The 25,276-nt window shown below is 36.2% G+C and overlaps 1 protein-coding gene and 2 long non-coding RNA genes across 3 annotated transcripts; 1 reads left to right on the forward strand and 2 right to left on the reverse strand.

The window, feature by feature from the left end:
• Positions 1-3: 3 nt before the first annotated feature.
• LOC146907180 (uncharacterized) lies at positions 4-18,526 on the reverse strand. The gene is made up of 7 exons (XM_085722839.1): positions 18,502-18,526; positions 5,834-5,884; positions 4,040-4,108; positions 1,418-3,664; positions 975-1,328; positions 788-893; positions 4-706 (listed from the first exon to the last, which is right to left on the reverse strand). The coding sequence occupies exons 4-7, from the start codon at positions 3,649-3,651 to the stop codon at positions 41-43; spliced, it is 3,360 nt and encodes a 1,119-aa protein (XP_085578965.1). The 5' UTR covers positions 3,652-3,664; positions 4,040-4,108; positions 5,834-5,884; positions 18,502-18,526; the 3' UTR covers positions 4-40.
• A 1,170-nt stretch (positions 18,527-19,696) lies between these two features.
• Positions 19,697-21,188, reverse strand: LOC146907181 (uncharacterized). Its single transcript, XR_015020254.1, has 3 exons — positions 21,136-21,188; positions 20,677-20,753; positions 19,697-19,790 (listed from the first exon to the last, which is right to left on the reverse strand). It is a non-coding gene; the product is annotated as an uncharacterized LOC146907181 (long non-coding RNA).
• A 1,541-nt stretch (positions 21,189-22,729) lies between these two features.
• On the forward strand, positions 22,730-23,825 carry LOC146907182 (uncharacterized). Its single transcript, XR_015017571.1, has 2 exons — positions 22,730-22,911; positions 23,614-23,825. It is a non-coding gene; the product is annotated as an uncharacterized LOC146907182 (long non-coding RNA).
• Positions 23,826-25,276: the final 1,451 nt, after the last annotated feature.

The following is a 25,276-nucleotide window of genomic DNA, read 5'->3' on the forward strand; positions in this document are numbered from 1 at the left end:
TCAAAACTTCACTAAACATAATATAGAATCAAAACATTCACTAAAACATATTCTCCCAATCTTCCTCTTCTTCCTCAATCTGATTATTAACATCAACTTCAAAGAAATCATGTTCATGAACTGAAACCGCAATTAAAGCATCAGCATTTTGAGTAGTTTCACTTGTGTTGTGTATTGGCTGCTCATTGATTTCTTCAACGTCATTAGAATCTTCATCACCCATGTCATAGACATCCCTCACCTTTGCATCTAGAGCAACAGACCAGTCCTTGCTTCTCTCATCATGTACATAAAATACCTTTTTGGCTTGTGATGCAAAAACAAAAGGGTCATCCCAAAGATTTTTTCCAGTGTGTTTCAAGAATTTGAAATTCACAAGTGTCATCCCAAACTTATCTTTCTTGACACCTTTCTTGACATCAATCCAATCACACTTGAATAGCACAGCTTTGTACTTTCCAGAATAATCCAATTGTATTATATCAGTTATTGCTCCATAATAATTAATTTCATCATTTGAGGTCTCTGTCCTTACAACTATTCCAGAATTTTGTGTCTTCAAATATCTCTCTCTTTTCCTAGTGTGAAACCTAAAACCATTAATGGTGTAACCGGTGTATCTCCTTGCTACCTCAACTGGTCCACGCGCTAGCCATCTAAGTTCATGAGTAATTTCTTGGCTCCCTTGTTCATCCAAGCGATGAATCTATAATAATTCAATAAAAATAGTTAGCTACACTAAATAAAAGGCATATAATCTTAAAGATTTCAATTATTTCTCGCTCACCCTATCTCGAAACCAATCACTAAATTTTTTGCTATGTTGTTTATCGACTTCAAGTTGTGACAGCCGCTGCGGCCGAGCTTGTCTCTTAAGATGTCCAATGTGTTCTCTAAAAATAATGATAACATAATTATAAGAGTAAAAACAATGGACACATAAGTGTAAAAGTGAAATATGATTAGTGTCTTACTCTATGAATGGAGCGACTGCGTCACAGTTGGAAAGAATATATCTATGAGCTTGCATTAACTCTTTTTCATCAAGCTTAGCTCTTTTCACTCTCTTGCGCTTTCCTAACTGGAACTTTTGTTGTTTTTTCCTTCCTAGTGGTCTTCCAACAGGATGTAGAAAGGTCGCACCATCTTTCAATGTGGAATCATCATCATCATCATCATCATTTCTGCTAGGTCTATTAAACCTAGTTTCAACCCCATATAGATAATGTGAACAATAGGTCAAGCATTCATAGGCATAAAAAGCTTCTGCAATTGATCCTTCTGGATGTGCTCTATTGCGTACAAATGACTTAAGAGTGAGCAGAAACCTGAAAGTAAATTTTGTTTTAGCTTAGCATCAATAATAACTTTTTAAGATATTTAACTAAAATGATGTGTTAAAAGGATGAATCCATACCTCTCAATAGGATACATCCATCGATATTGTACTGGTCCAGCAACCTTGGCTTCAGATGCCAAATGAATTACCAAATGCATCATAATGGTAAAAAACGATGGAGGAAAGATTGTTTCCAATTGACAAAGTGTTAAAACTATTCGAGACTCTAATTGTGCAAGAAAATCCACATTAAGTATCTTAGAGCATATTTGCTTGAAGAAATTGCAAAGTTCAATAATAACTGAAGTGACTCTATCCGGCAATGAACCCCTTAAAGCCACTGGAAGAAGTTGTTGCATCAGAACATGACCATCATAACTTTTTAAGCCGAATATCTTCCGCTGCTTAAGATGCACACAACGTGAGATGTTTGATGAGAATTCATCCGGAGCTTTTACATTCCCGAGGACACTCAAAAAAGCATCTTTATCTTTGTTACTCATTTGATAACATGCTCTAGGAAGAAGCATTGTACTACTTTTGAGACTTGGTTGTGGATGCAGCGTACTTCTTATGCCCATATCTACAAGGTCAGCCCGTGCCTTATAATTATCTTTAGATTTTCCCTCTTGGTTTAACAATGTACCAATGATATTATCACAAACATTTTTTTCAATGTGCATCACATCTAGATTGTGACGCAATACATTGTATTCCCAATAAGGCAAATCAAAGAAAATACTTTTCTTTTTCCAAGGTTCAGCCCCGTTCTCTAAACCCTCCTCTCTGATTTCATCTATTTGCCTTGAAATTTGAATCCCGTCATGTATTTTAGGAGGACCCCTTGACTCCCTTGTTCCATCAAAATCTTTACTATTCAACCTCCACTTGTGGTCAGGCGCTAACCAACGTCGATGACACATGTAACAAAATTTCCCACCATGCTTTAACCATCGAGAGGAAGTATCAATACCACAACATGGACAAGCATACTGACCTTTCGTACTCCATCCAGATAAGTTTGCATATGCTGGAAAGTCATTAATAGTCCACATTACAGCAGCATGGAGTTGGAATGTCTCTTTCTTGTAGGCATCAAATGTTTCTATTCCATCAAACCATAACTCTTGCAACTCTTTTACTAATGGTTGTAGATAAACATCAATATTATTTCCAGGACCTTTAGGGCCTGGAATTAGTAGGGATAACATGAAGAAAGATTGTTTCATGCACATCCAAGGAGGAAGATTATAGGGAATTAGTATGACAGGCCAAGTGCTATGGGTTATACTCATTGTCTTAAAAGGATTGAAGCCATCAGAAGCAACCCCTAATCGAACATTACGAGCATCTGACGAAAATGTTTTATATCGAGAGTCAAACTCCTTCCAAGCAAGTGAGTCGGCTGGATGCCTAAGAGACCCATCATTCACTCTACCATCATGATGCCATCTCATCGATTCAGAAATTTTAGATGACATGAATAACCTTTGCAGCCTCGGTTTCAAAGGAAACCAACGAAGGATCTTTGCGGGTAAGTTCTTACGCTTTTCAGAAGTTTCTTTTCCAGTAGTTTGTACATCCTCATTTGTTGTTTTCCACCTTGAAGTACCGCACTTTGGACATACTTGATCTTTGATATGTTTATCCCAATACAATATGCAGTCATTAGGACAAGCATGGATCTTTTCATACCCCAAACCTAACCCTGAAATCATTTTCTTTGTTTCATAGTATGACTCTGGTAAAACATTCCCTTCTGGTAGAGCATCTCTCAATAAATCTAATAGCATAGAGAAGGACTTGTCACTCCACCCATGAAGACACTTTAAATGATACAAATGCACCATAAAGGATAGTTTGCTATACTTCTTACAGTTTGGATAAAGAACTTGTTCGTTCTCTTTCACCAATTTGTAAAACTTCACATTTTCTCCTACTTCTGGATTCCTTTCAGCTTCACCAGAAACTGTCTCTTCTAAAGTAGGCATTGCAAAAGCATCACGAAGTAACCCGTCCATGTCATGCTCCATTTCATAATGTTGGTTAGTTATGCCAGTTGAATTTGTGGGTCTCTCGCCATGAAATATCCATTCTGTATAACGTCTAAGGAATTCACGTCGCGGATCAGTTAAGTGTTCATAAACACTTGATCGACAATGTGAATCGTAGTTAGCACATTTTATACAAGGACACAATATTTTTCCATTTTCTTCTGAATTTTTAAAAGCAAATTCAATAAATTCGTTAACCCCTCGGATATATTCTTCACTTTCTTTTGTCGGATCATGTACCCATCCTCTATTCTCCATTCGGAAAACTTAACTGAAATAGATAAAAGAGAAAGGGAGGGGAAGGAAGTAATCAATCTTGTTAACACAAGACTCTTCCAAGTGCATAACAGAAGCAAGTTATATGTAAAAGTGCACATGAACAGGACCATAAATTAAGTAACACTACTATAGAACTTTTGTATGCTCTATAAACAACAATATGAAGCAAAGAACACAAAGAAGGGGATTCAACTGTAAAAGATAGCCAAAAAATCATCACTAACTAAAACATATAAATCTATAAAAACAACCCAAATCACAAACAAATTGACAAAATCCAAGAAAGAAAAATCAAAACCTTAACAGATAGGCATTCAAATTGTGCATACATAAAAACAAGAGAAGGAGAGAAAAAAGAGTCTTGAACCTGTTTGCAGCAGCCAAGTGAGATGAGCTAAGTGAGAAACGGGCCGAGCGAAGAGAAGGATTTAGGAACCTGTTTGCGGCAGCAAAGTAAGATTAGCGATAAGCTGTTTGATGAAGTGAAGATTTATGGCAAATGAATTTGGAAATTAGATTAGGAACCGATTAGGGGACCTGTTTGGGAGTTAGATTGATGAACGATGAATGGATTTTTGGTATGAGCGATTGTTGATTGATGGGTGAATGAGGAAAACGTTGAGTTTTGTTATGTAACTGTTTGTTATAACAATAACGAAAGATGTGAGGGAGAAAGTGGTGTTTTGTTATTTATATTTTTTTGAGAGGCGTTATTTTTTTGACAAAGTGGTGTTTGTTATTTATATTTATATAATAATAAAATTATTAATAATGATAATAATAATAATAATAATAATAATAATATATCACAGTATATAATTGGGAGCAAGAATGTTCTATTGTTTTTGTTATTGAAAAGATAAAAAAATTATTTTTTTAATAAAGAATTTTTATTATATTTGTTATTATTTTTTTTTAATAAATGTTATATGTGTTATATTATTGTTAAAAGATTAACGTAATTTGTTACCTATAATAATGAAACCGTCGTATATGAAAAATTAAAGTTTGTTTTTTTTAATAACAAACTTTTGCTACATATAAGTGAGAGTAGAAATTATATAAATAAGACTGTAATGTTGTTGCAAATTTAAGTGCAAATTAGAATAACAAATCTGATGGCAAAAATAAAAGACTCTATGAATATTCAAAAAGAAGAAAGAGTGGAAGATTCTTTTGAAAAAAGTGAAGGAGAAGGAGAAATAGTTGAAGATTCATTTGACAAGATAAAAGAAAAAATTTGCAATGACGAAGGAGAAGTTTCATCAAGAGTTCTAATGGATCATGATTTAACCGAAGAAGAGTATCAATTTGAGTTGAAAAATTTTCAAGATATGGTTGAAGCTGTGTTTAAAAAGATACAAGAAAAAAATGGCAACGAAGAACTTAAAAGTTTACCAAGAGTGCTATGGGATTTTGATTTAAACGAAGAAGCAGATTACGAATTTGATTTGAACAAATTTCCAGAAGAAGACGGAGAAGAATCTTCCCAACACGAGTTTCAACCTGTGATTAGGAAGATGTTAAGAAAGCTTCTTCCTAAATTTTATTGAAACCCATTTTATTTTGATTTTAGATTTGAAATAAAGAGGAACTTTGAATCAAAGTTTCCAACTTTGAATCAATGACACCGTCTAGTCTAGTAAAACATAACATTTTATTTTTAGTATTGCATTAGTTTATCTTCTTTTTGAGAATTACATATTGCTTAGCCATAACTTTGTTTTTCTATAGTTGGTGTAATTTACTTTTCTTCATATAGCCTTAAATCTGTTCTACGTATTTTCCGCCTCTGCGATTTTGATTTGGTTTATTGTTTGAAGGAGCCTCTTTGGCTAATTCTTGTCTACGTAGTTTTCTAAGAAGCTACTGAAAAAATGTTTATGATTTTAAGCATTTGTTAGGTATTTCTTTTAGATTCTCTCTGTTTTTTTTAAATATTAATCAAACTGCTACAAAAGTGATTATTTTGTTTTAAAAAAGTAATTTTTTTTACAAGAAACTGATATAAAAGTGATTATTTTGCTTTAAAAAGAGATTTTTTTTTCTTCGAAGATGGATAACAAACGAGGAGTTCAGTTAATATGTAACAAGTTAAATTTACAGATTTCACTAAAAAAAATAAACAGAATACTCATCACTACTGATCTCAGAAACTTACCCGGCGCCACGATTCAGCATGGCAGGACTTCCACCTCGACCTCCTTTAGGCCTGGAACAACCCAAACAGAAAAAGTAAATAAGTGATTGAAGATTTCAACAGAATTTGAACCATTAGAGGAAAAAAATATCTGACCCTTGCTGCCTATTTTGATCTAGTAGTTTAGATATGAACATCAATTTTCACCATTCACAAATAAATATGTACTCCATCCAGTCTTGAATAATATGAATTTTTTAGCAAATACAGTTCAACTTTTGCTTAAAAAAAATGACCACAAGGAGTTCCAAGTGAAAAGCTGATGCATAGGAATTGATAGAACCATATCACTCCCTTCATTAGGAAGCTATTGGACATGTATATAAACTCTTTAAATTGTCCAGAATGGTTTTCATAATAATAAAAGGAAAAGCATGCTCTATGGCCACTTTGTTTTCAAGAAACTAAATTAGTAGCATTAAGTATACTCCAGCCATCATGACAGAAGAGAGTTGCAAGTCTGTTGGAACAAAATGTGTTTAACAATGAACCTTAAAGGGTTTTGATGATAACAAGGTATTAAAAATTGTAAATTGGACTAGCTAATATTTGTTCAAGTGTACAGGACCATAATTATAAAGTTACATCATCATTGGTTCTGAATGAGCAAATAAAGAGCTATGGAAACAACAAAAATTTGAAGCTTGGACGCTCCTGAAGGCAACTTGCTACTGAAGAGAAAAAGCGCTCCTGAAGTCAAGCTGCTCCTGAAGAAATAGCGCTCCTGAAGTAGGCTGCTCCTGAAGAATAGTGCTTCTGAAGACAAGAGGTCCAGAAGCCACATCATCAGAAGCTGCGTCATCAGAAGCTGCAGAAGTCATATCATCAGAAGCTGCATCATCAGAAGCTGCATCATCAGAAGCCATTTCACCAGAAGCTGAATATCAACTGGATTTGCAAAGAATCAAGAATTGAAGAATTATCAATGCAAAAGCTGTCTATTGGATTCGAAAACACAAACAAAGGATTAGTGGAGTTTGCAACGGTCATTTCAAAGGTGTTTGAAGGCGTGTGTTTGCAATTTGGACGAAAGCGTTGACATTGTACTTTGTACGAATTGTACAACCACGTTCTCCACTACTCTGTTTTGTGTCCGCGCTACAGGACAAGAAAACAGCTCCAGAATACGGTTTCGCCTGCATAGATGTTCCTTTGGATAAGGAATGGATTTCAAATTTGTTCTTCATAGGACAACAGCCAAATCAGGCAAAAGATTATTGGTGAAAGATCAAGCTTCAACAACGACTCTTTGGTGTGCTGGCAATTTCACAACGTCTCTCTCACACCTCTATATAAAGGAGTGAAGACCTAGAGAATTGGTAATGCAAGAACGCTGAACGAAAGACTCACAAGATTTTCACAAGTACCAAACCTCTGCTGAAATTGTTCTGCATTCACTTAGAATTTCTGTGTCTCAAAGTCATATCTTAGAAATTCTTAAGTCCATTGAGTCTGTATCTGATTTGTATTGTGAGCACCTCTGATTGTATATCAAGTGTTCAACCTTAAACAATTTTTTGTGTAATTTTGTTTAGTTAGGAAGTCTCTTGCAGTTGTGCTTGAGCAGGAAGTCTCTTGATTGTGTTCTTGAGCAAAGGAAGTCTCTTGCTTGTGTGCTTGAGCATTGGAAGTCTCTTGCTTGTGTGCTTGAGCATTTGTAATCAGATATTACTCATAGTGAAATCTCCTTGGAAGTGCAAGGGGGACTGGACTACTTCCGGATTGTGGAAGGAACCAGTATAATTGCTTTGTGTCGTTCTTCTTCTCTCTCTCTGTTTTATTCCGCTGCATTTAGATTCTGATTATCACTTCAGAAGCTGTCTCGCTTAGCTTCTGATCAGTGTGTTCAGTTTTTAGGAGAAACGAAGAATTTTTCTAAAACACAATTCAACCCCCCTTCTTGTGTTTTTCTCACCTTCAATTGGTATCAGAGCCTTGGTCTGTTGTGTATCACTTAACCGTGCAACAGTCAAAGATCTGAGAAAAACATGACTACTCCTCCTCCTGATGGTGATACTAGCTATAAAAATGTCTCACATGATTATAGTGATAGTAAGAAAACCAGTGTTGGAAAAGTTCCAAAGTTCAATGGAGATGCTGAAGAGTTCTCTTGGTGGAAGACCAATTTTTACAGTTACATCATGAGCCTAGATGAAGAATTGTGGGATATTCTGGAAGACGGCGTTGGTGGTTTAGTCCTTGATGAAGAAGGAGCTGCTGTGGATAGAAAGAAACATACTCCAGAACTGAGGAAACTCTACAAGAAGCATCATATTATCAGAGGAGCTCTTGTCACGGCCATACCCAAAGCAGAATACATGAAGATGAGTGACAAATCCACTGCTAAAGCTATGTTTGCTTCTCTCTGTTCAAATTATGAAGGGAGCAAGAAGGTCAAAGAAGCAAAGGCTCTCCTGCTTGTACATCAGTATGAGTTATTCAAGATGAAGGATGATGAAACTTTTGAGGAGATGTACTCAAGGTTTCAAACTTTAGTTTCTGGGCTACAGATTCTAAAGAAGAGCTATGTTGCTTCTGATCATGTAAGCAAGATACTCAGAAGCTTACCTGCTAGATGGAGACCAAAGGTGACTGCCATTGAGGAAGCTAAAGATTTAAACACTTTAAGTGTCGAAGATCTTGTTAGTTCTCTCAAAGTTCATGAGTTAAGTCTTAATGAACATGAGTCTACTAAGAAGAGTAAATCAATAGCTCTTCCATCCAAAGGCAAGTCATCAAAAGCTCTCAAAGTGGTTGAATCTGAAGAGGAAGAACAGTCAAGCTCAGATTCTGAACCAGATGCTGCTGAAATGGCCATGCTCTCAAACAGACTTCAATATCTGGCCAAGAAGAACAGAAAGTTTCTCTCCAGAAGGGGTAACTCCAGAAGCTCAAAGAAAGAAGATCAGAAGGGATGCTTCAACTGTAAGAAGCCTGGACACTTCATTGCTGAATGCCCTGATCTTCAAAGAGAAAAGTCAAAGGACAAGTCAAAGAGGTCTACTTTCAAACCAAGCAAACTCAAGAAGCAGATTAAGCAGAGTTTAATGGCAACCTGGGATGATTTGGGTAGTGAATCTGGATCTGATAAAGAGGAAGCTGATGAAGATGCAAAGGTAGCTGTTGGGTTGGTAGCAACAGCAACTTCAGAAGCTGGATCAGATTCAGACTCAGAAGATGAAAACGAGGTATATTCCAAAATTCCCAGAGATGAACTTGTTGAGTCACTTAAAGAACTTCTTACACATTTTGAAGTAAGAACCAATGAGTTGAAGGATTTAAAAGAAAAATATGCTGATTTGGTACAACAGCAAAAATCAACTCTATTGGATCTGAAAGCTTCTGAACAAGGACTTAGGGGCTTTGATTTCATGTGTAAAACATATGAAGATCAGCTCAGGTTCTTATGTCAGAAGCTACAAGAAAAGTGTAATGAAAAACCTTTAAGTAATCATGAAATTGCTCTTGAAGATTTCATTATATCTGGCATTGACAGAAGCAGAGTAGCTTCTATGATTTATAGCATTTACAAGAACAATGGCAGAGGAATTGGTTTTCCAGAAGTGAAACTTGATAAAACCAATCTAAAGTCTTGTTGTGAATGCATCAAGGAAGGTCTGAAAACATTCTTTGTACCAGAAGGGGCTGAATTGGAAACTGTTGTTCAATCAGAACCTGAAGCTTCTAGTTCTAAGGCTAAGATTACTTCAAAGCCAAAGAACTCTAAGTCAAAGGCTATGATCAAATCTGATTCCAAGACTTCAAAGGTTAGGATCCTGAAAAGATCAGAACCTATTCCTCAGAGTCTGGTGAAACCAAAATCTGGGGTTCTGAAGTCTAACTTTCAGAAGAAGACAGTTACTGCTTCTGAAGTACCAAAACCTAAGGTGATGGTTAATCAGAAGCAACCCAACTCACAGCACAAGGTACAAGAAGTGAAGAGTAAAGCCTTAAGTACTAACCTTCCAGGACCCATAGAACAATGGGTACCTAAATCTAAAAATGTCAATGATGCAGGTATGTCTAAGAGCAGTGCCAAAGCAAAGATCATGGTACCTAGACAGCGGTTGCTCAAGACACATGACAGGAGACAAGTCCATGTTCCTCAGCCTAACAATGAAAGAGGGAGGAAATGTGAAATTTGGAGGCAACCAGTCAGGCAAGATCATAGGTACAGGAACTATTGGTAATTCCTCTACCTCAATTAATAATGTATGGTTGGTAGATGGTCTTGAACATAACCTTTTGAGCATTAGTCAATTTTGTGATAATGGTTATGATGTGCTTTTTGAAAAACCCAACTGTACAGTAATCAACAAGGAAGACAAATCCATTGTGTTCAAGGGAAAGAGAGTTGACAATGTCTATAAAATCAATTTTTCTGAACTGGCTGATCAGAAGGTGATTTGCCTACTATCAGTGAATGATAAGAAATGGATGTGGCACAGAAGGTTGGGACATGCTAACTGGAGGTTAATCTCTAAGCTTAGTAAGTTACAACTTGTGAAAGGGCTACCAGACATTGACTATCATTCAGATGCACTCTGTGGTGCATGTCAGAGAGGGAAAATTGTGAAATCATCTTTTAAAACCAAAGACATTGTTTCAACCTCAAGACCTTTAGAATTACTCCATATTGATTTATTTGGACCAGTGAGTACTGCATCCTTATATGGAAGTAGATATGGATTAGTCATTGTTGATGATTACAGCAGATGGACTTGGGTGAAATTCATAAAGAGTAAAGATGTTGCGTGTGATGTATTCAGTAGCTTCTGCACTCAAATTCAATCTGAAAAAGAATCAAAAATTTTGAAAATCAGAAGTGATCATGGTGGAGAATTTGAAAATGAGCCATTTGAAGCTTTTTGTGAAAAACATGGAATTTTCCATGAATTCTCTTCTCCTAGAACACCACAACAAAATGGGGTTGTAGAGAGAAAGAATAGAACTTTACAAGAAATGGCCAGAACCATGATTCATGAAAACAATTTACCAAAACATTTTTGGGCAGAAGCAGTGAATACAGCATGCTATGTTCAAAACAGGATCTATATTAGACCTATTTTGGAGAAAACAGCATATGAACTCTTTAAAGGAAGAAAACCCAATATCTCTTACTTTCATCAATTTGGATGTACATGTTACATTCTGAACAACAAGCTCTACCTAAAGAAATTTGATGCCAAGGCCCAAAGAGGAATCTTTTTGGGTTACTCTGAAAGGTCAAAGGCATACAGAGTGTATAATTCAGAAACACTCTGTGTTGAAGAATCTATGCACGTTAAATTTGATGACAAGGAGCTTGAAGATAAAACTTCAAAGCAAGGTGAAAGTTCTGCAGAGATACAGGTTCCTGAAGCTACTCCAGAACCTGATCAGATAGCTGAGTCTGAAGATAGTCCAGAAGCTGAACCCACATCAGAAGCGCAAGATGAAGCTGCTTCTGATGAAGCACAAGATGACTCACATCAAGAAGATCCTCCCAGAAACACATTCAAACACAAGTCTTCACATCCTGAAGAGCTAATCATTGGAAACAAAGATAGTCCAAGAAGAACAAGATCACATTTCAGACAAGAAGAGTCAATGATTGGACTAATCTCAATGATTGAACCTACAACAGTTGATGAAGCACTTTCAGATGATGGATGGATCCTAGCTATGCAAGAAGAGTTGAATCAATTTCAAAGAAATGATGTGTGGGATCTGGTACCCAAACCTCAGCACAAGAACATTATTGGAACAAAATGGGTATTCAGAAACAAGCTGAATGAGCAAGGTGAAGTAACAAGAAACAAAGCCAGACTTGTTGCACAAGGGTATAGTCAACAAGAAGGCATTGATTACACTGAAACGTTTGCTCCAGTTGCAAGATTGGAAGCAATCAGGTTACTTCCTTCCTATGCAGTTAATCATGGCATAATATTATATCAGATGGATGTCAAGAGTGCATTTCTCAATGGTGTCATAGAAGAAGAAGTGTATGTTAAGCAACCTCCTGGATTTGAGGATATTAAATATCCTGACCATGTTTTTAAATTGAAGAAATCACTATATGGCTTGAAACAAGCTCCCAGAGCTTGGTATGATAGACTAAGTAATTTCTTAATCAAAAATAACTTTAAGAGAGGACAGGTTGACACTACACTCTTCAGAAGGACCCTTGGGAAAGATATTCTTGTTGTGCAAATATATGTTGATGATATAATATTTGGTTCTACTAATGCATCTCTTTGCAAGGAATTTTCTGAGTTAATGCAGGATGAATTTGAAATGAGCATGATGGGAGAGCTGAAGTTCTTCCTGGGCATTCAAATCAATCAATGCAAAGATGGAGTCTATGTTCATCAATCAAAGTACACAAAGGAGCTTCTGAAGAAGTTCAAACTTGAAGATTGTAAAGTGATGAACACTCCAATGCACCCTACGTGCACCTTAAGCAAAGAAGATGAAGGAGCTAAAGTAGATCAGAAGCTGTATAGAGGTATGATTGGTTCTTTGTTATACCTCACTGCATCTAGGCCAGATATTTTATTCAGTGTATGCTTGTGTGCAAGATTCCAATCAGATCCTAGAGAATCTCATATGACTGCTGTCAAGAGAATCTTCAGGTATTTGAAAGGAACGACCAATCTTGGACTCCTTTATAGGAAATCCTTAGATTATAAGCTAATTGGATTCTGTGATGCTGATTATGCTGGTGATAGGATTGAAAGAAAGTCAACCAGTGGCAATTGTCAATTTCTGGGTGATAATCTTATATCCTGGGCTAGCAAAAGACAAACAACTATTGCTATGTCTACAGCAGAAGCAGAATACATTTCAGCTGCAAGTTGTTGTACACAACTACTTTGGATGAAACATCAGTTGGAAGATTATCAGATAACTGCTAACAGTATTCCCATTTATTGTGATAATACTGCTGCTATTTGTTTGTCTAAAAATCCAATTTTGCATTCAAGAGCGAAGCACATTGAAATCAAACACCATTTTATCAGAGATTATGTTCAAAAAGGAATTTTAGATATACAATTCATTGATACTGAAAATCAATGGGCTGATATATTTACTAAGCCTTTAACTGTTGAAAGATTTGATTTTATAAAGAAAAATTTGAACATGCACTTTGTATCTGATTAAATGCTTGCTTGCTCCTGAATAGGATTTTAGGTTCTGAAGTTAGTTCAGAAGCGGTAGTCCATCAGAAGCTCTTTATTGAGGTTCTGAGGAAAACTCGCTTCTGATGATGACGTCAGCATCTGAAGTCCAGAAGCTGGATTTGTTGCTTCTGAATAGTTGAATTAGTGGAAACGTTGGAAGTTACCTTTTAAAAAGTAACTTCTGGCCCACTAACTTGGTAGTTACTCTGTGAACTTCTTACGTGGCCTGTATGTGTTGGTGTATAACAAAAAGGGCAATGATGATTTAATAGCTTTGAAAGTACTTTTCACGCGCCCCCAATTTTGTCATTAATGTTATGTTTGTTTGTCTCTTTTGAATTGCAATCGTTTTACTTCTAACACTTTGTCAATTCACACACTACTCACTCACAACAAACACATTTGCTCTCAAACCTCTTGCGAAGTAAGCGCATTCTCTCAGACTTAGAACCCTAAAATCTTCATCTTCTTCAAATCTTCGTCAATCATCAAATGGCATCATCTAGCTCAAAAGTTTCAGAATCTACATCAAACAAGCAAAGCGTATCAGAATCTGGGTCCATCTACAAAGAGAAGACTATGGATATTCCATGGGAATCCTTAATAGTTCAAGTAGAGTCACCGGTGGATTTTGCTTCACTCAAGAAGTATGAAGTAAACATGGAAGGTTTAATAGAAACTCAGATGATGTCTGAGTATTTCAAGATGCTAAATGGGCCAACATATGTGAACTTGGTCAAGGACTTTTGGTTAAAAGCTGAAGTGTACAATGAAAAGCCTGCAAAAGTCGTAAGCAAACAAGCGGGGTCAAAGAAAGGGAAAATGGTCATGGATATGAATCCTACATCATTTGATAGCTTAGAAATAAGGTCTGAAGTGATGGGCATTCCTATAACCATCACTGAGGACGTTATAGCTAAAGCCTGTAGGATGCATGCAGAGGGAAGATTCCAAGAAATAGTCAGGAAGGAAGATGTCCTGCTAAAAGGTTACTACAACTCTCTTCTGGGTGGGAAGAAAGATGCCAAGCCTTCAGAGATGGAGATTCACAACAGAATGTTGGTGAAATTCAGTAATGATTGCTTCTTTCAAAGAGCAGGAGGGTCTGACCAACCCAACAACCAACAGAAGCTAGCAATTTATTTCATGACCAATCTTGAAAAGATAAACTTCCCCAGATATGTAATGGATCATCTCTGCTGGGCCATAAACGAAAGCACTACAAGAGGAAGAAAACAAGTACCCTATGGAAGATTGCTTTCTGAAATCTTTCATCAAGGAAGGGTGCTGGAGTTCTTAAAAAGGACAAGGAGTGCTTCTGATAAATGTTTCGAAGTCTCTACTGCTGAAAGGACTATCAGTAGCAGGAGCTTATGCTCTATGAAGTTCATCAAAGAAGGCCCTAAAGATGAAAAGTGGTTAGAGATGACAACTGCTGAAACTGAGATAATCAGGGACTTTCCTTCCATCTTTAAGGAAAGTGACTCTGATTTCCTAGTTCAATCAGTAACTGAGTACGTCTTGGAGGAAGATGCAAGGTCTCAGGAGGAAGCTGCTCTTGCTAAAGGGAAAGGCAAGAAGGCCAAGGCAGTTGCTGTGACAGAAGCTGCTGTTTCTGAGGCACCTGAAGGGAAAAGGGCCAGAACTAGTTCTGAATCAGAAGCTGCTCCTACTAAAGGAAAGAAGGCCAGAACTAGTACTGAGTCAGAAGCTGCTAAACCTGTTTTTATCAAGGAAAAAGGAAAGATGCAGAAGGTTGGTGCTGCTTCTATTCCACAGAAGAGGAGAAAAGGTAAGGCAGACTTGGTAATCACTCAAGAGCAGCTGGATGAAGCTCTTGAAGAAATGGAGAAAGAAGAGGCTGATCCCAAGCTGAAGAAGAAGAAGGCTCCCCTTCAACTTGTGAGTCCTATGGTTGAGATGACTCGAATAAGGAAAAGGATGGCAGATGAACGTGCTGCTGATCTTATATCAGAAAGAAAGGATCAAAAAGCTCAATACATTCATCAAAGAGATGAAAAGCTCAAGGCTTTGGGATTGGAGGACTGTGATAGGTTCTACAAAGATAAACTGGCTGAAGTAAGAGCCATTGCTGGTAAACCTACTGAAGACAATGAGGAAGACGATATGATGCTCGTCTTTGAAAATGCTCCAGAAGAGGGAACTTCAGAAGCAGTTTCTCAATCTGCTGATCCACAGAAGATCACTTCTGAAGCTGACCCTGTAGATCAGGTAATTCAGATTCCAGTCACCTCTATCCCCACTTCACCCTCTTCACCATCAGCACCTGAACAAATAGAAGACACTTCTGTCTTAGACAATCTTGCTCTCCACTACTCAGGTGAATTACCCATAGACAAAACTTCAGAAAAGGCCTCTGAAACAACTCCAGAAGCAGCTGCTTTTGAAAATGTTGTTTCAGAAAACCCCCATCAACAAACACCTGAACCACAAAAACCCACAACACCCCCACAATCACCAATAGCCATCATTGACCCCCAACTCATCAATCAAACAACAACTTCACTACAACAACCACCAACTGAAACTGAATTTCAACCTTTACCTGAACACTCTCCAGAACCAACTCCCATGGATGTTGACATCTCTCTAGTCAATGTTCAAGACTCAACCTCCACCACACACATTGATTCTGACCAGCCTTCATCTTCAAACACACAAACACACCTTACCTTTCCAATTCCTAACCCCATTCAAGATTTAGAAATCAGTGATTCTGATCTTGAAACCCTTGATCATCCACCCACAAACATCCTGGAATCTGGATATATTAATTCTGAGCTTCTCACAATCTTGAGTCAGATGCATAATCTGGTGGATCAAAGAAGGACAATTGATCTCACAGGTGCATATGAAGACTCCTGGGCATCTCTTCAAAACCGGGCAGCTGCGGTTATTGAAGAAATCAAGGCCAAATGCATCAGAGTCAAGCAAGCTTCAGTCAGAAGGCTAATGGAGCAAGTGAATCAGAGTCTTAGAGTAAGAAGTTCTACACTGCTTCTGGCAAACCAGCCTTTCTTCTTTGAAACGGATTACTTGACCAGAGAAGCAAGGCTGTGTAAGCTTCTGAAGAAACAGATGGCACAGCAGCAGCAAGAAGCTAGAGAAAGGGAACAAGCTCTTCTTCAGAGGCAACAACAACTTGAAGAACTGTTGAAGAAGAAGATTGAAGAAATGGAAGAGATGAAGAAACAACAACAAACCAACCCTTAGTTGCACACCCTTGTGTTTTTCTTTGTTTGTTGTCTGTTTTAAAATTTCTTAGTCCTTGCTTCTGAAACCATCTTGTCTTATTTCTCTTGCTTCTGAATGCTTACTGATTCTGACTGTTTAGCTGCTTCTGACAATTGATATACATGTTCATATATTTTGCTCTGACTTATTTAGTTCACTTTCTTTTATACTCTCTCCTGTTTGAGTTTTTCTCATATCTTTTTGTCTTTTATGCTTAAATTTTTTTTGATAATGACAAAAGGGGGAGTATATGTGACAAGTATTTAAAGGCTCTGAGCCCCATTAATGGCATTTGAAATTTTTGAAAACCTTCTATCATTTTTTTACCTTATTGGTATAAGCTATGAACGAACGAAGGAGTATCAAAATTCAAGTAAAATTAATTGAACCATTCTTCTTATCTATAAGTTAATTCTTTCAATGATTCAATTTTGTTTTTAAGCTCTGATAATATTATTGCGCGAAAAATGAATTTAATTAACCTGGATAGAACTTAGGGGGAGCTTACAAACCTCACCTTAAAGACTATCAGACTCAGGGGGAGTCTGAGCTTACAAACCTCAGAACCCCAAAGTCAACTTGTTAATTAGATTAACAACAATTGATCAATTTTAAATACTTTTGTTTGTCATCATCAAAAAGGGGGAGATTGTTGGAACAAAATGTGTTTAACAATGAACCTTAAAGGGTTTTGATGATAACAAGGTATTAAAAATTGTAAATTGGACTAGCTAATATTTGTTCAAGTGTACAGGACCATAATTATAAAGTTACATCATCATTGGTTCTGAATGAGCAAATAAAGAGCTATGGAAACAACAAAAATTTGAAGCTTGGACGCTCCTGAAGGCAACTTGCTACTGAAGAGAAAAAGCGCTCCTGAAGTCAAGCTGCTCCTGAAGAAATAGCGCTCCTGAAGTAGGCTGCTCCTGAAGAATAGTGCTTCTGAAGACAAGAGGTCCAGAAGCCACATCATCAGAAGCTGCGTCATCAGAAGCTGCAGAAGTCATATCATCAGAAGCTGCATCATCAGAAGCTGCATCATCAGAAGCCATTTCACCAGAAGCTGAATATTAACTGGATTTGCAAAGAATCAAGAATTGAAGAATTATCAATGCAAAAGCTGTCTATTGGATTCGAAAACACAAACAAAGGATTAGTGGAGTTTGCAACGGTCATTTCAAAGGTGTTTGAAGGCGTGTGTTTGCAATTTGGACGAAAGCGTTGACATTGTACTTTGTACGAATTGTACAACCACGTTCTCCACTACTCTGTTTTGTGTCCGCGCTACAGGACAAGAAAACAGCTCCAGAATACGGTTTCGCCTGCATAGATGTTCCTTTGGATAAGGAATGGATTTCAAATTTGTTCTTCATAGGACAACAGCCAAATCAGGCAAAAGATTATTGGTGAAAGATCAAGCTTCAACAACGACTCTTTGGTGTGCTGGCAATTTCACAACGTCTCTCTCACACCTCTATATAAAGGAGTGAAGACCTAGAGAATTGGTAATGCAAGAACGCTGAACGAAAGACTCACAAGATTTTCACAAGTACCAAACCTCTGCTGAAATTGTTCTGCATTCACTTAGAATTTCTGTGTCTCAAAGTCATATCTTAGAAATTCTTAAGTCCATTGAGTCTGTATCTGATTTGTATTGTGAGCACCTCTGATTGTATATCAAGTGTTCAACCTTAAACAATTTTCTGTGTAATTTTGTTTAGTTAGGAAGTCTCTTGCAGTTGTGCTTGAGCAGGAAGTCTCTTGATTGTGTTCTTGAGCAAAGGAAGTCTCTTGCTTGTGTGCTTGAGCATTGGAAGTCTCTTGCTTGTGTGCTTGAGCATTTGTAATCAGATATTACTCATAGTGAAATCTCCTTGGAAGTGCAAGGGGGACTGGACTACTTCCGGATTGTGGAAGGAACCAGTATAATTGCTTTGTGTCGTTCTTCTTCTCTCTCTCTGTTTTATTCCGCTGCATTTAGATTCTGATTATCACTTCAGAAGCTGTCTCGCTTAGCTTCTGATCAGTGTGTTCAGTTTTTAGGAGAAACGAAGAATTTTTCTAAAACACAATTCAACCCCCCTTCTTGTGTTTTTCTCACCTTCAAAGTCCACTTCTGCTAAACAAGAAACTTCAACAAATTTGTATGAGGAATCCTTGTTTACATTTTAAGAATCTTGTTGGTAAGATAAGAATAATGAATCTCACCTCTGACATTATCAGTAATTCCAAGCTGCTTCACTAACTCGTCTGCAAGGAAGAAAAATTATTACCGTAAGTAAAATGAGTCGAAAGTGGCAAGGATTGTACTGTCTCCGCGGCAACGCACATCAGCAATGAACAATATGGAATACATTCGAGTGGAGTAACCCCGAATACATTCGCTCTGATAAACCGGCTAAATTCCTATCTGAGGCTAGAGCCGGACTCCTCTTGTCGTCGTGAAGGTTCCATTTCGGGCTGGACCTATCCAGAATAATCTGGAGCTTTTCTGAGCCACAACTTAACTGAATATAATTATCTGAACATATATCTGATATGTTTCTGATCATAAGTATATCTGATTCATAACTGAGTTTATTTTATACATTGTATAAACTATTTGTTCAGGTTCTAATCATATTTCATTCCTAGAGATTAGTATTATTTTCCCATTGTTCTAATTATAGACATTCTGTATATCTCTTCTCTATTATGCTTTTGTATCATCATTGAGCATACGCCAGTACCGAATGGTTCACAATAATCAATTATACATAGTCGGGCAATTTTATTACATTTTCTTTTTTAACATAGCATCCGGTTGCACAATAAAGTGTAACCGGTTATAAGGTTTGCAAATGGTGCAACCGGTTGCTGAAGCTTGTGCAACTGGCTGCTCAAGTTTAGAAACTCATTTTAAGCCATGCTAGTATAATTGATTATCAGACAAAGAAAAATAGACAACCAAACAGTCCAGCTTATCATCATAACAATACTAAGACAAAAATGGGCAGCTAGCAAGCAATACATAAATGGGTAAGCAAATTTTGCGGATTAATATGTCAATCAAAACAATTGAAAAGGGTATTTTTATGTCACAATCAGAACATAAATGTTAATCCCATCTCACTCAACTGAACCAGTTTCAATTCAGAACAATTAAAATAGAACAATTGAACAGAATTCAGAACAGAATTCAAAACAAAGTTCATTAATTTAAAACAAACTTCAGAACAGAATTCAATCAGAACAATTGCACTAGAACAATTAAAACAGAACAATTGAACCAGTTTCAATTCTTACGGTCAGAATTCAATTTTATACAACAACCTGGGGTCCAATTTCATTGATTTAACATATAGTTTCAGTATAAGTTATAGAATCAAAAAAGGAATGAATGAAAGAAAGTCTTACCATAATTCTTGCAGCATGTACATTAACAATTGAACCATCTTTACGAGTATGGGATAAATTGTCCGGTTCAGTCCCGCCAATGGTAATGTCATCCAAGTCTCCTACTCACAAACAAATCAATAAAGAAGAAAAGGCAACAAAAGAGTGGAGGTAAGACAAGGTACATGTCAAAGTAGATAGGGACACATATAACAATAAACAACCAATTATGTATATTTAAATCATTTATACAACAGTAGTAGTTTAAAAAAAAAAGAAATTTATTTGAGTATGCATGCTGACCCCTAAGACGGACACCGCTCCATGGAGACTAATGTTGTCAAGGTTTGTCAATATGGCAATCAAGACGCGCAACTCATAATTTAACAAGTCCTTAAATGGTAGTAACCATCATGGTACTCCTCGGAATTTTCATTAGAGTGCTCTGCATTGATCTCGAATTAGTTTAGTGGAGGGTTAAATTAGATATGCTGTCCAGAGGGATTACCGGCGATCAATGTAGCTAGTCATTAAGCCATTGGCACATGCCTCACACACACCTACTCCTCACACTTTGCTAATCTCCTAAAAAGGCGATCCATATTGTCAAACAACAACGACTATGATTTTGGTTGGAATTTATTTTCTGAAGGACAACACGAACAGGAACCAAGAGTTTTTAATCATATCGATGTCAATCGAAATCAAATTCCAACCATTCCAAATTAAATTCGGAACATATGCACATTTCAACAATTAGTCCTACGACTTAATGAATAAATGGACGCATGACTATACATAGAACCAACAAGATAAACCACAATAGGGGTTCACAATAGTGGTCAGACTCTATTGCAAGGTAGTACTCAATCAATCTAACAAAATACAATCCAATGTCATAAAAGTACAATCAACCAGTTTTATATCAACAAAAATCAAATAATCATACGCAAGTAATTTAGCAAACAATCAACCCAAATCTACACTAATACAATTCATTACCCCTACCTTAGCGTTTTACCAGATACACTTTAACCGCAAGTACAGAACGTTGATAGTTGGGTGAGTAATGTCCTAGTCCAAATCTTTATCGCAGCCGCACAAGATGGACAAGACATAAGTCATAACAACATTTCCAGCAACACATTGTGACAAAATACAAGGAAAGTTTAGAATTCAGCTCCATAATGGGTTTTAAACTACTACAATATTGATTTAGTTTAGGTCCTTGAAGTTAAAGTTTGGATTTTAATAGTGGAAGCAAATTAAACCTCACTTAAAGGATGTTCAGGCACAAGCAGAACAGATCATGGTAGGAATTTAATTGAACCTAATATTCCAATGAATCACCAAAAGCAATTGATTCTACTTCTTTTCTTTTTAAAGAGTAATGAGAATTTCAAACAAGGACTGTGTTTTTCATATTTTTAAGCACAACTAAAGAATTATGGAAGGAGGAAAACTCACCCTTGAAGCTAAAAGGGTCACAATCTTTGCGGTTTCTCCGGCACCGCAACTTTGAATGTGGATCCGCGTGAATGAGAAAGAATGGGTTCCAATAGAATTGTTTCAAATGTTGATTTCTTCTATCCAATAGAAAGCCTATGTGACAAGGAGCTCGAAAATGGTTTTCATATCTTCCACCGGTTCATGTGGTTGCCGGAAAATGGAATTGGAAGAAGAAAAAGATGGTGAGAGATGGTCGTATGAATGAGGAAGATGAGTTCAGCTAGTGTAGAGAAGTGGAAGTAATAAACTAAGTGCCCTACAACTTTCTGCCACGTGAGCAAAGGAAAGAAATTAAGAATATGAAGATAAAAATGTGTGGTCATTTTTCTGTGTGTAGTAAAACGTGGATGGAGGAAAATGAAAGTCTTAAAGTTTTAAATCTACTAACTATTGTACTTTTAACTAAAACAAAATAAAATAAATTCATTCTCTCTCAACCTATAGCAACCCCTGTTTGAAATTTCAGTTGCTATATTTTATCTATAGCAACGCTTTTTACTGCGGTTACTAAAGCCTACTGTTGCTATATGGCAAATTTCTTGTAGTGGTTGGTTGGGTATATAGGGTTGAAGCGACTAAGTTTTCTATGTGGAAAGAACTTGGAATTTTTCATTTATCCAACTCTCCCACCAACCCTTAAAGCTTGAAATACCCTTGATAGATGCTTCTTTATTTTTCGGAGTACCACCACCCTCAATTTCCATTTTTCATATGGCATGATGCATTCAACATTGTGTGATTTTACTGCCATTACAGGTTTAGTAAGTTCTTAAAGACCGTCCACAAATCAGATCCTGAAGTATTAGAAGTGAAACATATAGCTTTCTTGTTGCAATGAATCTGTGTCCATGTTTTCTGCAACAAATCTGTTTATGTAGACACTGATTTGGTGGCTATGGCTACTCTTTTTCACAATACATCAGTCCCATCTAATTCCACAATTGGTAATTTTTAACCCTTTCATTGAAAGATAGTTTGGGGCTGATTTGTTTAAAAACCCTTCATTTCCCTTTAATGTGTCTAGGGAACTAGTAGTTCAATTTCCAAGTCTTATTAGTTGATAATTGTGACTCTCCTTGTTCTCCTTGTTCTACATATATGCTATGTTTCCCCCGCTTAGTTTGTGATTTTTCCACCCTTATCATAGTTTGTTCCACATTTCCTTTCGGATGTCTTAACATTCCAACCAAGTTTAGAGCATGTTTTTTTAAGGTGATTGAATTTTAAAAGGACTTTCATAGTTTTGTTTACTTTGCTGAACTCAAGGAAACTTTTATTTTGTTTTAGTAGTGCCACTCAATTTTTATGATTCTCAATTTATGGATTAACTTTTTTGTTTTGTGGGAGCTAATTCTAAATCTCACATGCAAGAGGGTTAAACTGCTAATAATAGTTTCCAAGGCTATCATTGGCATATATCTCAGTAGCAGCAGGGGCGGACCTAAGCAAGGCAGGGTGTGGCAATAGCCACACCAGCTCAGGCCCAAATTTTTTTTTTGTTATTATTAACCCAGCCCAATTATTATTTCCAGTATAGGAAAAATACCACACGTTTTTTCCTTTTCTTCTTCTTTTCTTTGGCAACACGCGATACAGAATCCCACAAACAACACACGACCAATCCACCACCAGTGAACCGTCCATCAGTCCTCTACTCTCTCATCCGGTTAGCCCATCTCATTTCCTCTCTCAGTCTGCCAATCCATGCCCATCTCCTCTCTTCTTCTCTTTCAGGTCAGTGTTGAAATTACTATACTGAAATTGATAGTAGTACTGATAGTAATTGAATCATGATATTGAAATTGAAATTAAATTAAGATAGTGAGAGTAGTAGTGATAGCAGTATAAAAATTGAAATTGAAATTGATTTTAACTTTTAGGGTTTGGCTACTAAAATTGGTTTTATATTGTTTGAAGTTGAAATTGAATTAGGATGTATTGTTTTGTTTGTTGATTTTATATTGATAGTGTAGTAATTAGTAATCCTCAAAAAAGTGGTGATTTATTGCTGTCAATATACTTTCTATGAATTCCTCTTACATTGTCCTGCTTACTGCATACTAAGTTAAAGTAATATTCTTAAGTTTATTTATATCTTTAAACTTTGAATTAGGATTGGAGATATATGATTAGAAATATATTTACTTTCAGGTTATACCTATTGAAAAAATTATATCTTTAAACTTTGAATTAGGATTGGAGATATATGATTAGAAATATATTTACTTTCAGGTTATACCTATTGAAAAATTTCATATGATAAATATATTTACTTATAGAATTTTTGCAGCGTAACAATGAAAGGTGTTCTTAAAGAGAACTCAGTAGAATCTAGGGAGGAAAGTGTTTTGGAGGTTACTGCCTAGAAGTTTTTGTATTCTTATAGTAGTATTCCTCTTACATTGTCCTCTTACATTGATTTGTTTTTTGAATTAGGATGAAGAAATTTTTTCCGGTTATGCCTAGAGACAAAGCTAGTTGTAGGAGTGAGAGTAACAAAGTCATCGACTTTGAAATAGTGGAAACAGATCCTTCTCGCAGACCTGCAAATGGAAAATAGAGCATTTGCTTTGTAATTTTGGTTGCTACAACCACTTTTAATGTAACTTCTTATTAAATTGTATTATTTAATCATTTGACAAAAAAAATATTGCCCCACTAATGTTGAAACTCCAGGTCCGCCCCCTGAGTAGCTGGCATGCTGTGTTTGGAATATATGTTCTGTAGCAAAATGTCAAGAAAAGTGTCTATTGTAAGAATAACAGCAAATTAGAATACTCCATATGAAACAAGCAAGAATTCAAAATGATTCTAAGAATTGAGATTACTAATCGTTACTTCTTTTTTTATTAGCAAGTCAAAATCATTTAGCTAAACTAAGCAGAAATTGAGATTGAGGCAGTAAATATTTGCTGTAATTTAGAAATATGGATTGATGGTGACATAGGAACTAGTTTGAATACTTGATGATTTCCTGTAGTTTACCGTGTGCTGTTAGTGGAAATGGAAAGCAAAAGTAGCAGCATTGCCTTTGGTAAACCATTAAACAAGTACTTGGGGCTAAAACTATAATTCTTTGGAGCATTGCATTTGGAAAATAATTTCAAGAACTTCTAGCTTTTATGAAAACTTACTAGAACCACCAATATCTAGTCTACAAAGAAAGTTTGGAGAAAACGAAACAAATAGTAACGGGAGAAATATAAATTAACTTTGGTTACTTTCTCTGAGATAAAATGAAACCTAACTCATAATAATAAATCCTCTATCACATTCTAAAATATATGTCGCATTTTTACAATTTGCAGTATTCACATAACTTATTTTAACCATAATTTTTAACACATATATAAATACAAATGTTAGAAGGTAAGATGTTGTTTGATTTGTCTCAATAAATATTTTCAAAATATTACCCTTGTCGTTGTTTACTCGCATATTGTAAAACTGCATTGAATTACCATCGTTTTTCAAAGTTAAGAATTAGTAATAGGAAACGTCAAAAAAAAAGAGATAACAATAGGAGAAATTTTCTAGCAAACATGAAATACAAGAGAAAAAAGGGGAACGCGATGCAAGAGTTGAAGAAACTAAAACACGAGCGAAGAAGCATGTATTTCACCAGAAGAAGAAACAAGGTAGTAGGATAAAAGGGTAATTATTTAATTATCAAATTCCATTCTATTGCATACCTTCAAAATTGGAGGGAAAGAAAAATAAGAGATGAGGGAATGTGATAGAACTGATTACATCATATTCACTTTTTAGAAATCCAAACAATGAAATGTAGTTAAATACCATTTCATTCCACTCTATTCCATCACATTCCATAAATAAATAAATAAATACAAACAAAGTCTAAGAGTTTTGGGATGTAAGAATGGGTCGGGCTTAATAGGCCAACCTCAAACCATGTATCTTGCGTCAAACAGTAGCCAACCACTCTTCATAACTTGTCCCATTTCTCTGAAGGTGAGAAAAACACAAGAAGGGAGGTTGAATTGTGTTAGCTTTTTCTTCTTTTTAACTAAGTCCAGACTTCAGAGTCTAATAGAGTTCAGAGTCTGGAACAATGTTCAGAGTCAAATGCAGCGGATAT

This window comes from Medicago sativa, chromosome 7 (assembly GCF_051527215.1).
Source record: "Medicago sativa cultivar Bolivia chromosome 7, Bolivia_mono, whole genome shotgun sequence".
Taxonomy (NCBI): domain Eukaryota; kingdom Viridiplantae; phylum Streptophyta; class Magnoliopsida; order Fabales; family Fabaceae; genus Medicago; species Medicago sativa.